Here is a 13,677-nt window from a genome sequence, read left to right on the forward strand (position 1 = left end):
AACCAAGGCACATGCCCTTGACCAGAATCGAACCTGGGACCCTTCAGTCCGCAGGCCGACACTCTATCCACTGCTGAGCCAAAGTTAGGGCGAGTACTTACTTTTTGTCTTAAGTATATTTTTATTGATTTCAGAAAGGAAGGGAGAGGGATAGAAACATCAATGATGAGAATCGGATCGGTTGCCTCCTGCACGCCCCCTACTGGGGATGGAGCCCGCAACCTGGCCTGTGCCCTAAACCGGAATCCAGGCCGACGCTCTATCCTGGACGCTCTAGGGCTGAGAACTTCCTCTCCTAAAAAAGCCTCCGAGCACTTCGCTTAGGCGCCATCAACCGTGTTGCTGGAACAGCAGTGCCATCTTCAGTGGGAGTCCGGCCTCTAGACCGGGAGGCTGTGAATGGATGGTGTCTTCAGAGTCGCGGGTCCAGTCACTCCCTACCCCTAGGTCTCCTTCCACACCCCTCCGCCCCTCCCGATCCTCCCGGCGTCGCAGGACGAAGGTACCGGCAGGGCAGGTCCCGCCAGATGCTCCAGGTATCCGGGGAAGGGCGCGCCCAGCCTCTACCCTGCGTGTAGTCACCCCCAATCATCGGGGCTCCACCCTGCCTCTCCGCCTCCAAATCCTCTCCCCGCCGTGGCTCCGCCCCTTCTCAGCCCGCCCCACTCCATTAAAGGTTCCAGCTCCACGCTCCTGGTAGGTACGGACTTTCCGGGAGCGACCGACCACGCTGCTTAAACCCCCAAACGGCTCCGCCTTCCCGCCGGAGCCTGACCCTTCCCAGCGTGCCCGGCGGTTGCAGCGTGCGAGGCCCTCGTAGGGCAAGGCCCCAGGGCCTGGCGTAGAGGCGCGAAAGGCAGGCTGGGAGTAGTAGTTCAGGAGTCCAGGTGTTCGGCTAGAGGTTGGCTGCGGAAAGGACTCGTTGTCCCAGCGTGCCCTGCGCCGCAGCCCGCGCGCTCGCCCCTTCTCGCTCTCGCCCGCCCGCTCCCTTGCTTGCTCGCGCTTTTGCTCGCGCTCTCCTCGCGAATCGAAGGGGCTCTGGCCACAGCTTGTGGCTAGGGAGGGAGACCCAGGCGGCGGCTCAAGGGAACCAGGCTGCAGTGGTGGTGGCGGCGGGAAGATGTCGGGCGAGGACGAGCAGCAGGAGCAAACTATCGCCGAGGACCTGGTCGTGACCAAGTATAAGATGGGGGGCGACATCGCCAACCGTGAGTACGGCCTCCGGAGTCCGGGGATCTAGGCTGAGGGAGGCAAGGGGGACGGCACCGGGCTGGCCCGGAGGGGCTGGAGCGGTGGGGTCGTGCGGAGTGAGCCGCTGAGGGCCCCGCGCCGGTCCGCTGGGGGCGGCGTGGTAGGAAGACTGTCGCGCCGGGTACCCGAGCGTCCAGGCCTGGGCTGCAGTCCGGAGGTGCGGCCGGCGACGAGCAAGGGCTCGGAGGAGGGTCCCTGGCGGCGCGGACCCTCGGCCGTTGCTAAGGAGGCTGGGCGGGCGTGTCTCCGCTCACCCTTGGGTCCGGATCCCTGCCTCCTGTAGTTCTGGCAGCGGCGAGGCCATCTGGGAGGGGAAGCGCCAGCTGTTGGCGACGGAAGAGCCCCTCTGTGTGGTCGGGGCTCCCCCAGAGTCAGGAGCCAGCCTGGCGCCGGCACGTGTCGCCGGGTCCCGGTGCGGACCGCCGGGTGCCTTCCTCCGGTGCCGTCCCTGACACCAGCCCCCCTCCCACGTGCTTGGCCGGAGTCTTTGGTTCCTTACTTCAACTCCTTCCCTTGGGGGAACCCCCTTCTGCGCTCGGGCCCGCCCGGGGGCCGTTGGGGGGCACCCTGGGAGCTCCTCGCCCCCTCTTGGAGAGGGAGAGCTGGCTTTTCTTGAAGTTGCTCATTCCTGCCTGCAGTTTGTGCAGACAGCTTAGTTAGCCGTCAGCTGAGATTGTTGTCAGGGGCTGGACCACCCCGGCCAGGCAGACCTGTGAATATGCTGGGAAGGGGGGGACTGCTTTTAGATCGCAGAAGTCATCCTTATTAGGACTGCTCCGACTTTCTCGGCAGCTGCCTGCCACGGTAGGCAGACGTCTCACTTTCTATTTTCTCTACTTACAGTTTCACCTTTCCCATTCAAAACCCAGTCGGAGGGGACAGAGAGCTTGTCTTTGGGCTTTTGAATGGTGTTGACAGTATGGGTTGGTACTCAGGGCGCCTCTGGTCCGATGTTGGAAAACCTGAGTTTCCGGCTCCAAAGAATCACCAGAACTTAGATCATCACAACAGTCAAGTTCAGGATGGACCAGGGAGATGCTTTGTAACGTAATGGACATTTAGTGCAGTACCCCCGTTTTTGTACATAATGTTCGTGGTTTGAATCAGAAAAACTTTTCCCCCTCTTGCACTTCTGAGGCACTGTGATCAGTTACCGGTTTGAAACTCTTTTAGGTCAAGTCACATACCTCTTTGCAATCTGCCCAAAACTGTGAGCCATGAGCCTGCCGAGGCCCAGGGACCTTAGATTAAGTCCCCTGGCTTATACACTTGTTTTTGCGGAAATAAGTCTACATAAATTGAATTAGTAACACTTAATTGGGGCGTCTGAAGGGAGAAGGTAGCATTTCACAATGCGTCAGCTTTGCGTCAGCAGTTCTGTGCCTACTTTTCTGTTGTTCCTGACTCCCATAAATTTCTTCTAGTCTGCTTTGCATGTATGTGGGATACTTTGGTGAGGATCCCCTTGAATTTCATAATGCTGCCCTACCACACCACAGGGGTCATCTTTGGAAAGTCTGCCTTGCCTAAGGAGAGAGATTGTGTATACCCAGTTGTCATATAAGGAAGGGAAGGGAATGTTGATGTCTTCATTTTAGGAAAGGAAGGAGAAACTTAGAGATGAAAGGTAGGTACATTATAAAAGGCAAAACAAAAAATAAAATAAAAGGCAAAACATCTTCCCTCTTTCAGTCTTAGGGCAATGCCACTAGGAAATATTAGAAACTATGGATCCAACTTCTAGGTATTGCTTGGATTTTAACTTAGACAACACATCCAGGACTGACATCGTGGGATTCTGTCCCCAGGGGTACTTCGGTCTTTGGTGGAAGCATCCTGCTCAGGTGTGTCGGTGCTGAGCCTGTGTGAGAAAGGTGATGCCATGATTATGGAAGAGACAGGGAAAATTTTCAAGAAAGAAAAAGAAATGAAGAAAGGTAAAATATCAATCCCCCACTAATTTCCCACATCTGACCCTTATTCAGTCCTGTTTGTCATAATGATGCAACTCTCACCCCACCTCTGGTTGAGATATTGGAAATTTGGAATGACAAGTGGGTTATAAGCAGTGTCCTACCCAGTCCAAACTGATTAAACTTAGGCAAGACCCCAAAGAAGACCCTTCCATTTTTCTGAGGCATCAGGGCTCTAAGAGAGCAAGGAAGTAAGTAAGGCAGATGATTCTCTCTTTACAGGTATTGCCTTTCCCACCAGTATTTCAGTAAATAACTGTGTGTGTCACTTCTCCCCTTTGAAGAGCGACCAGGACTATATTCTCAAGGAAGGTGACTTGGTAAAAATGTAAGTTTAAATCAATTTAAAGCACTTGTCTTTTTCCTAAGCACTTATATAGTCCCAGTTGCTAATGCTGTACTCTGCTCTTTCTTTTCAGTGACCTTGGGGTCCATGTGGATGGCTTCATCGCTAATGTGGCTCACACTTTTGTGGTTGGTGTAGCTCAGGTAGGTGGTTTGCTTTGAACTCTGTGCAGCCTGTGGGGAATGGGGGAGGGTGTACTACTGCTTGCTTCTTATCCCCACCCTCTACTACAGTGGTTCCCAACCTTTTTTGGCCATGCCCCACTAAGCATCTCTAAAATCCTGATGCCTAATTCTTATTATTCAAAAAGTGAACTCCTAATCATGTGGAGGAAGCCTAAAAGGCTATTCACTTGGTCTAAACAAGCTTCCAAAGAACATGGTATACATGAAGGAGAAAAATAAAGGAACAAAAGGACAGTTGAAGTACTGAGGAAGAAATCACTAAGAAATTGTTAAAAATAATAATATGAAATGATATGAAGAAATAGCAAATAAAGTTTCAAAACATATAATAGAGAACTGAAATGCATAAATATGTCACAATATATATTTATACAACTGTATATGGGTCCCTAGAACCATAAAAAATGCAAAACATTCACTGTTAATAACTCACTCTCAAATTGCCCCCCTTAAAAATTAAATTGCTCCCCCTGTGGGGCGTGTGCCCCACATTGGGAACCACTGCTCTATTACCAGGTAAGTACAGAGACTATATATATAAAAGCCTAAGGGACCAGCTGACTGGCCAGTAGCTATGACATGCACTGACACCAGGGGGCAGACACAATGCAGGAGCTGCCGAGCAACAGCAACTTTGCAGAGTGCCCTCTGGGACCCCTGGGGGATGTCAGATTGCCGGTTTCAGCCGATCCCAGCAGGCCAGGCCAGGCCAAGGGACCCCACTGGTGCACAAATCCATGCACCGGGCCTCTAGTAGAGAAATAAAAGGAAAAGGGGGATATTGTCTCTCCTCATTGGCTGGACTTGCATAATGGGCACACAGATATTAACGGAATAACCAACTAAGAGCTTTCCAGGAAAACACTGATTATATTTCCTTATCTACAGGGGACCCAAGTGACAGGGAGGAAAGCAGATGTCATTAAGGCAGCTCACCTTTGTGCAGAAGCTGCCCTACGCCTGGTCAAACCTGGAAACCAGGTAAGCTGTTTAGTCCAACTCCAAAGCTTAATAGAGCCAAAGGTGCACTAGGCATCTGCAACTGTTCTGTGCTGAACTGCCAACTTCTCCCACAGCCCTCTGATAAAACACATAGCTTTTTAGAATTAGCTTCCTGGTTCAGTAATTGAGCATTAACCTATGAACCAGGAGGTCACGGTGTGATTCTGGGTCAGGCCATATACCTAGGTTGCAGGCTAGATCCCCAGTGTGGGAAGTGCAGGAGGCAGCCAATCCATGATTCTCTCTCATCATTGATGTTTCTGTCTCTTTCTCCCTTTCCCTTCCTCTCTGAAATCAACAAAAAAGGTATATTTTTAAAATTAGCTACCTCTTGGGATGGGATTTCTGTAAGAGATGAGGCAGGAGCTAAATAGCTTCATAGTAAACAGCAGACCCTGACTGCCTACCATAGACACTTCCGTGCTCGCTGTATGGGGATATATGGAGCTTACATATATCCCCATATGTGATCTTTCCTTTTTTGTGTTTTTGGTGTGCGTTGTTTCCCTGAAAATAATTTTAGGTAGATAGTGTATAATAACACACAGATATATTTTTAAAGGTTATAAATAAAACCGTAATAGTGCTGGTAAACTGGTGACAAAGGGAGACCAAAAGTTAGTTCTGTACCTTGCATGACAATATTGGGAAGCCCAGGTATCATAAACTTTTCATGAATTAATACAATTTAGTGTGTTTGACTATGAGTGAAGACATTTTTCTAACACTTAAGTTTCCAGAGATTTGTTCAATATTTAAAAGTATTGTCTTTTTTCTTACTCCCTTTTTGTACTGTCTTGTTCTTCATGCTTTTAATCAATTTGTACTTCTTCCTCATTTCTACTTAATTGCATAATTTTTACTTAAACCTGTTTTCTTATAATGATACCTACTTCACAGAGCTGTTAAAAAGCTCTTTGAACAATGCCCAGCACATAGTAAACACTTGTGTTAACTATTATTTAACACGTTTATCATTATTTTTTTCTTTTTCTTTTCACGTTTATTATTTTTATTTATATACTTAACTATGTGTATCTTCACTGGAAGGTAGTGTTGTCTAGCTATGACACCAGACTTTCTGAGTTCTCGCCCTATTGCCACCTCTTTAAAAATAACTTTGAATTTAAATTTCCTCATCTGTAAAATGGGAAAAATAAAATACTGCCTTATTCTTTATAGGGTTGTAACAATTGAGATGATCCATGTGGAAAATTATTATCACAGTACCTAGTACATGGTTTAATAATATTAGCTGGGATTAGTTATTCACTTTTCTTTTTGTCTAAGAACTGTAGCTTAGGTGAGGATCAGATCATGTTTGAGAGGTAAGAAGGGGAAAATAAGAGTTTACTGTACAATGCCTTAGTCAGTTTGGCTCAGTGGATAGAGGGTTGGCCTGCAGACCTAAGGGTTCCAGGTTTGATTCTGGTCAAGGGTGTGTACCTAGGTTGCAGACTCAATCCCTGGCCCTGGTCTGGGCTTACAGAAGGCAACCAATCGATATGTCTCTCTCACATCAATGTTTCTCTCTCTCTTCCCCTCTCCCTCCCGCCCCCCCCCCTTCTACTCTCTAAAAATCAATGGAAAAATATCCTCAGGTGAGGATTAACAAAGAAAGAGTTTGCTGTCCCTTCTCAACAGTTTAAAATGTCAGGTATAATGGAATAAACAAAACTTATCGTCATAAAGCCTGGGTTTGTACCAGGTTCTTTCTGTTAACTGGTTTAGTCCTGAGGAAATCACTTAACCTTTCTGAGCCTCGGTTTCCTCATCTTCTAGATTGGGGTATAGATCTGCCCTGTTCACCTTCCAGAATTGTTTAATTAGACCAGTGATGGCGAACCTATGACACGCGTGTCAGAGGTGACACGCAAACTCATTTTTTTGGTTGATTTTTCTTCGTTAAATAGCATTTAAATATATAGAATAAATATCAAAAATATAAATCTTTGTTTTACTATGGTTGCAAATATCAAAAAATTTCTATATGTGACACAGCACCAGAGTTAAGTTAGGGTTTTTCAAAATGCTGACACGCCGAGCTCAAAAGGTTCGCCATCACTGAATTAGACCCATCTTTGTGAAAGCTCTTTGTAAAAGGAGATGCAAGTATAAGGTATGTTTAGATTGTAGGGATTGATAGGGCTATGACATGAAACACCAGTGAGAATCCCTTGTACTTGATGTACTCTCAGTTCTTTATGCTTCTTATTCACACAGTAGAGAACTTATTAGCCCCTGGTATCTCACCTTTTATTTGATCTTGTACTTCTAGAACACACAAGTGACCGAAGCCTGGAACAAAGTTGCCCATTCATTTAATTGCACGCCAATAGAAGGTGAGACCTCAGATAACAGGGTTGAGGGTATGAAGTATCAGTGATTTAGCATAATTAAGGCTGTTTTCTTTCCTTGAGAATCCATCCTGGCTCTAGCACAGTCTAAGCCAAAAACCTCAGTGCCCTTAGTTTATAGCCAGGTGCTTTTCTCTCATTGCCCGCCTCATCAAACTATTTACGTGGGTGGATTTGGAAACCTTTTGGGATTCTGGATGGTTGGTACCATAAGCTTTGTCCTCTCCACAGGTATGCTGTCACACCAATTGAAGCAGCATGTCATCGATGGAGAGAAAACCATTATCCAGAATCCCACAGACCAGCAGAAGTAGGTGCCAATCCCACCCTTACCTTCCACCATACAAGACTCGTCATGAATGTTTTCTTCTGTACTTCCAGCCTAACTCCAAACTCAGGAACTACTTATGGCTGTTCCCTTTTTATTCCTTTCAGGAAGGACCACGAGAAAGCTGAATTTGAGGTACATGAAGTATATGCTGTGGACGTTCTCGTCAGCTCAGGAGAGGGCAAGGTGAGGAGTGTTTACAGAGCTAGCAACGAGGGGTGGCTGAGGGTTTGTTCCAGGGGCACCTGAACAAACGTGACCTAACTTACTCTTTTAGGCCAAGGACGCAGGACAGAGAACCACCATTTATAAACGAGATCCTTCTAAACAATATGGCCTGAAAATGAAAACTTCACGTGCCTTCTTCAGTGAGGTTGAGAGGCGTTTTGATGCCATGCCGTTTACTTTAAGGTATACTGCACTTCACAAGGCCAGGGCTTGGAACTAGTGTGACTCATAGACCACACACCCAGGAATACTATTCCCTCCTCCACTCCTCCCTGCCTCCCCCTCCCCTCCTGCCTGGACTTGTAGCACCAGCCTGCATGCAAGGGTTCTCTTATGCTCCCTATCTCCCTCATTGAAGGGAATATAAAAGAGCAATCCTAAGCATGATTTCTGCCTGAGGGTAGGATCTATTTAAAAGCATGAGCAAAATGATGAGACTTGAGAGGGAGTTAAGGATACCTGAGTTTGTCTTCCCCTACCCAGAGCATTTGAAGATGAGAAGAAGGCCCGGATGGGTGTGGTGGAATGCGCCAAACATGAACTGCTGCAGCCATTTAATGTTCTCTATGAGAAGGAGGGTAAGTTCTAAAAGGAGAGTCTCACTTTGGAACTGGTTATATGGTTCCCTTCTTTTTCCCTATAGCTTATAGAAAAAAGGATACAACAAGGGAACATTTTATCAAAACACTTCTCTCCCATAGGCGAATTTGTTGCCCAGTTTAAATTTACAGTTCTGCTGATGCCCAATGGCCCCATGCGGATAACCAGTGGTCCCTTTGAGCCTGACCTTTACAAGTCTGACAAGGAGGTCCAGGATGCAGAGCTAAAGGTTAGTGTGGGCTGGAAAGTGGTTGAGCACATGGAACCTGTCCTGAAAGTGAGGACTAAATGTAAGCAAAGTCCTGAAAAACAGGTACAGTGTTGAAAGTAAGACTGTTTTCTCCAAAGTCCTCAAAATTTGTTTTCCTTCTTCCTTTTTTCCCAGGCCCTCCTCCAGAGTTCTGCAAGTCGGAAAACCCAGAAAAAGAAAAAAAAGAAGGTGTGTTGTTATCCCTCTTTGGCAGGTTGAACCTCATCGCTTTTTATTCCACCTTCCTGGGTTGTGGTGGGGCATAGATTTTTGTATATCCTTATTTCCCCCCTTCTCAGGCCTGACCTAGAGAATTAGGACATTTTTGTTCTTGGTCCCCCAAACACTACCCCAAGGAAATTTACATGTTTCCATCTTCTTTCCATGAATATAGGCCTCCAAGACTGCAGAGAATGCCACCAGTGGGGAAACATTAGAAGAGAATGAAGCTGGGGACTGAGGTGGGTCCCATCTCCCCAGCTAGCCGCTCCTGCCTCATCCCCTTCCCACCACACCCCAGGCTCAGTGAAGTGCAGTTCGTCTTCTCCACCCAGGACCACCAGCAGATCAGGGGTCTCCCTGCCCCGATCCCAGTCCCCTAACCCAACCCCCTTCCAACAAGAGCCAGCTCCAACTGACTCTGGTCTTGGGAGGCCAGGCTTCCCAGCCACCGAAGACTACTTTAACTAGAAAAGAGAAATTGAACAATAAAATCAGGAATCAAAATCCATCGTCTTCAAGCCCCTCTTTCTAGCCTTTTTCTACTACTGTCTGCTTGGTAAAGGTTTATGGCCCTACAACAAAACAGGGAGGAGGCTAAAGGAGCTACCACCATTAAAGATTGAGCTGAAATTTTTATACACTCTGATGTCAGCATTTTCTCTTCTGTTGGGGCTTGTTCCTCTTTTCCCACTCTCCATAAGTATCTTATCTGGCCTCAAAGTAGAGAGGAGCTGTTCTTCAGATTATTTTATTCACATGTGGTAGGTTCCTTTTCTGATCCAGGCTATCTGGTCAGGCCCCTTCTTTTTTTTTAGGAGCTGGAGCCTGCACTTACCACGGGATTCTCATCTATGAAACGGATCCTCATTTTTAAATCTTTATGGTCATTTTTGTTCTGTAGGACCCCCCCCCCCAAAAAAAAAAAAAAACTGTAAAGGAGGAATTCATTTTAACCGGTCCATTTCTTTGGAGTCAGTGGGGTCTTCCCTTGCTCCATCTTACAAACCTGAGCTGAAAGCTCAACTGCGGTTTTGTTCCCCATTTGAAACATTTTGACCTCCCTCCCTTGAAAGAAAGACCAGGAACCAGAGGAGCAGACTGACTGAAGAGACAACTGGCTTTCTACGCTGTGTGGACTTGAATTGGATGAATTGCTAGGGGTTTGGAGAGAAAGGTGATGAATTTCATTCAGTACCTCTGGCATGCTGTCCCAGGGAACTAGGGCTCCCGCTAACTTAGGAGGTTTTTAAATTGAAAACGACATGGCGTTGAAATAAATGTGGATTTGCTCATAATCATGTGCCTTTGCTGCTCTTATTTGGTGGGGGCGGGGGGGAGGGTTAGTTGAAGTGGTGACCATTTTGAAGCTGTTTCTCTGTGTTGCTACATACTAACTTTCTAAAACAACACTTCCTCAACCCAAAGACATAAATCCTGAATTCTCTGAATTAAGATAGTAAACTTTCTATGGGAGCTTGATTTAATTTTAATCTTAAAGTAAAACCATCAACCTTGCTGCTGACACTTTGTTCAGGACTAGCACATTTAATGTGTACTGAAAAAAATAAAACACTCTACAGGTGTTTGTCTTGATTTAGGAGGCCAAGAAAAATGCCTTCAGTGTTATAAAAGTTGTCAGGGCCAGCCTAAAATGAATAATTAGATTTGAGTATCTTACATGTCAGGGATGCTGACCTGGAGATACTACAGTGAACAAAACATGGAGCTCTTCATAAGAGTTTATAGGCTAGGCAATCAGGTGAAATCCTGGTGGATTTGCTATTTGATAATGAAGTAATTCTGATGGAATTTTTTGTTTGCAAAAACTATATTGGTGATGATGAAAATACTGGAACTACTTAAACAATTAGAACAAGGGCCCCAAGTCTTAAAAACCTTGTTTTAATAGAGCTAAAAGGGTGATACGTTAATGCATAAGTTACAAAGGGAAACCATCAAAAAAGGGGTTATAATAAACCTTGCAAGCCCTGACCAGTGTGAGCAGTGGTTAGAGCATCTGCCCGCACCCCGGATGAGTGTGGCCCGTTGGATTTCTGGTCCAAAGCGTGTTGCCTGGGTTACAGGTTTGATATCCCACCCTGTCGGGGAGAGCAGGAGGCAGTCAATGGATGTGTTTCTCTCACACTGACGTTTCTCCCTCACCCCTCCCCACCTAATACTCTCAAAAATCAATGGAAAGAATATCAGGTGAGAATTAACAAAAAATAAAAGCCTTGCAGTATCAAAGTAAATTAGGCCAAGTCTGCTTAAGGACTTTTTTCCATCCTTTGTAACTGTCCAAATCTGTTTACCGGGTGCCCTCACCTGTCTGTGCCCCGAGACTGGCAGTTCTTTACCTTAAAACCAAGTACCGTTCTTGCCCAGAGAAGAGAGCCTCCCTCCCCTCTCCGTTGGAATCACTGAAGTGCTTTCTGCACGAGACGCACTGCGGACAGGAACCTAATAACATTCGGCCGCAGGAACCTGGGAAGACCGTGGTTGGCTAGGGAAAAGTGCATCTGAAACAGTGGCCGTTTTCGGGCAATACGACAGCTTTCTTGACAACCCAACTTTACATTCTCCCATGTTCTGGAACCCTAGGACCTTCGGGGGAGGTTCTGAGATAGAGTCTCCCTGCAGCAATTTCGTCTAAAAACCAGGCAAACCAGTAAACAAAGGAGGCATTTTTATGAAGTACGCACCTATTTATAATAAAATGGAGGGGGTCGTCAGGACTGCAACTCCCATGAAACAACGAGAGGAGGAGGAAGTCGCTCTCTTTTGCTCGCCAGCACCTCTAGGTCTCATTCTGGAAACGGGTGCTCACGCTTAACTAACCATGTCCTCACAACAAAACGGGGCGGGGGATTCTGCAACTCAAATTCTAAATACTCCGTTTTCCAAGAGGACAAAATCGCTTATGAGGTACCTGAAAGGGGCCGGAAGCCATTGTTACTCCCCCGGAGGGCGGGCTAAGCAGCGGAAGTGACGACACCAGTGCGCCCTTAAATAGCGGTAGGCGGGCACGCAGCGCTCTCTCGGCCTTAGCGCCATCTTCTCAGGTGGGTGTTTCTGTGGTCCGTGTGTGGATTCCACGTACAATCCGTTTACATCTGGTCTCTGCACTTGCCATCATCACAGCAAACTAACTGTAACCTTTCTCTCTTTGCCCGTAGAAGCCTCTGCGCCATGAGAGCCAAGGTAAGCACTCCCGGGTAGTAAGCGGAGGCAGGGACTGGGAGATGGGGGGTGGAGACCAGGCGAGGGAAGTCCGCCATGGCTCCCGGGCCGCGGGCTCTCCTGGGTGTCCGAGCGCGGGGAGAGGGCGGATGGTGTGGGGAGAAGCCGAGGAGGTGGTTGGGTGACTGCGCTGAGGAAGGAGCGCGTGTGGAATTCGGAGTTTACTTCGGGTGTGGGGGTTAGGAAGCCAAATGATTGATGTGTTTACTGCGACTAAGCCCTCATATTTGGTCGAGGACATGCCTGATTCCAAAGAATGCTCTCCACATCCCCATCTAAACCTCTCAAAAACTAATGACCTTTTTTTTTAATTCCTTGCCTCTGGTTATAATCGGTGGCCAGTGGAGGAAGAAGCGAATGCGCAGGTATGTTGAGACTCTGCCGGCCCCGGAGGAGGGAAGTGGGGTGGTGCATGCCTTGCACAAAACTTGGGAGGGACGTTTGGTTTAGAAATCTAAAAGAATCGTCGGTGAAAAACGTTTTGAGCGCTGACTTGTCAGAGCCAGGGATTGAACACAAAAGACGAGAGAATGCAGTGCTTGATCTTCTCCCCACCCTGTGTTGTGTGCACATAAGATTGGGCGGGGGGCTTGTTGTGGGCTTGAGGGCAAGGAGTGTATTCTTGTGTCTGCTTTTCAGGCTGAAGCGCAAAAGAAGGAAGATGAGGCAGAGGTCCAAGTAAGCCGCAAGCTGTGCACCCGTGAGAGCCACAGGAGCAGGAATGAGGGAGCCAGAGGCCGGGCGAGCCGGCGGACTGCGTGCCTGCTGTCTGGCGCGTCTCCGCGGGAGCTGGAACATACGTGCGCGTCACCTGAGCGCCGAGCCCTTTTGAGAGGCCCACCCTGCTCTTACAAAAACTGTCTCTTTTGGATCTTTGCCCTGGACCCGTGACATTCTGGACTGGTTCTGTTCTCTGTGGCTGAATGTAACGTGTACAATAAATCACCTCTTCTGTCTTAGCTGAAGAAAAAGATAATGTCTGCTTTGTGGTTTTTTTGGTTCCATTGGCTGGGTATTCTGTCGGTACAGCGGGCCCTGTTACTACCCTATGCAGTAGAATATCGAGCTACGTGCTGCCCCCGGGTTGTGGGCCCTGCCCCTACCCGACATCCGGGCCCTGGAGTAGTGGGAGCCTGGGGACAGGTATCGCGATAGTTCTTGGGCAAATGGTTCCGCCCCTACTATCTCTAGGCCTGCGTCAAGTTGCGGTTTTTTAAGACGTTTTTGCGGCATGGTGTCCTGTTACCATGGTGACACGCAAAGCTTGATGGGAACTTCCTGCGGCTAGTCGCACAAGTACTGTACACACCATAGAGTATAGTTCCGGGTCTGGTGGCTAGAGCGCCATTTCTTCCGCAGGAAGCGGAAGGGCCGCTGGGTGGGCGGCTCTTTGTCGAAGCTAGAGGACCGGCAGGCGGCAGCAGCAGCAACTACGGCGGCGGCGGCAGGTGAGGGAGGCGGGAGACAGGTGGAGGCCGCGCCCGGAGGGGACACAAGTACTGTACACACCATAGAGTATAGTTCCGGGTCTGGTGGCTAGAGCGCCATTTCTTCCGCAGGAAGCGGAAGGGCCGCTGGGTGGGCGGCTCTTTGTCGAAGCTAGAGGACCGGCAGGCGGCAGCAGCAGCAACTACGGCGGCGGCGGCAGGTGAGGGAGGCGGGAGACAGGTGGAGGCCGCGCCCGGAGGGGAGGAG

At 48.3% G+C, this 13,677-nt stretch overlaps 2 protein-coding genes and 1 long non-coding RNA gene across 5 annotated transcripts in view; 2 read left to right on the top strand and 1 right to left on the bottom strand.

The window, feature by feature from the left end:
- Positions 1-909: 909 nt before the first annotated feature.
- Positions 910-10,037, top strand: PA2G4 (proliferation-associated 2G4, 38kDa). Of its 2 annotated transcripts, XM_014548111.1 has the most exons (14): positions 910-1,208; positions 3,060-3,188; positions 3,447-3,552; positions 3,644-3,713; positions 4,644-4,736; positions 7,036-7,099; positions 7,346-7,424; positions 7,550-7,628; positions 7,720-7,853; positions 8,154-8,248; positions 8,372-8,499; positions 8,656-8,709; positions 8,915-8,981; positions 9,816-10,037. In XM_014548111.1, the coding sequence occupies exons 1-13, from the start codon at positions 1,121-1,123 to the stop codon at positions 8,978-8,980; spliced, it is 1,185 nt and encodes a 394-aa protein (XP_014403597.1). In that variant the 5' UTR covers positions 910-1,120; the 3' UTR covers position 8,981; positions 9,816-10,037. The 2 variants fall into 2 exon arrangements, with proteins under 2 accessions (XP_014403597.1, XP_005876787.1); XM_005876725.2 differs by lacking the exon at positions 9,816-10,037 and having other exon boundaries at positions 944-1,208; positions 8,915-9,656.
- Positions 9,632-11,802, bottom strand: LOC106727893. Its single transcript, XR_001364141.1, has 2 exons — positions 11,445-11,802; positions 9,632-10,841 (listed from the first exon to the last, which is right to left on the bottom strand). It is a non-coding gene; the product is annotated as an uncharacterized LOC106727893 (long non-coding RNA).
- Positions 11,803-13,220: 1,418 nt separating this feature from the next.
- Positions 13,221-13,677, top strand: part of ZC3H10 (zinc finger CCCH-type containing 10) — a 5,699-nt gene continuing 5,242 nt past the window's right edge. The window contains exon 1 of one of the 2 annotated variants that reach the window (XM_014548109.1): positions 13,221-13,430. The gene's annotated coding sequence lies outside the window, so the exon portion shown is untranslated. Of the gene's footprint in view, positions 13,431-13,521; positions 13,631-13,677 lie in introns of those variants that run through there. The other variant, XM_005876726.2, reaches the window with a different exon arrangement.

Source organism: Myotis brandtii, unplaced genomic scaffold (assembly GCF_000412655.1).
Source record: "Myotis brandtii unplaced genomic scaffold, ASM41265v1 scaffold496, whole genome shotgun sequence".
In the NCBI taxonomy this organism is placed as follows: Eukaryota; Metazoa; Chordata; class Mammalia; order Chiroptera; family Vespertilionidae; genus Myotis; species Myotis brandtii.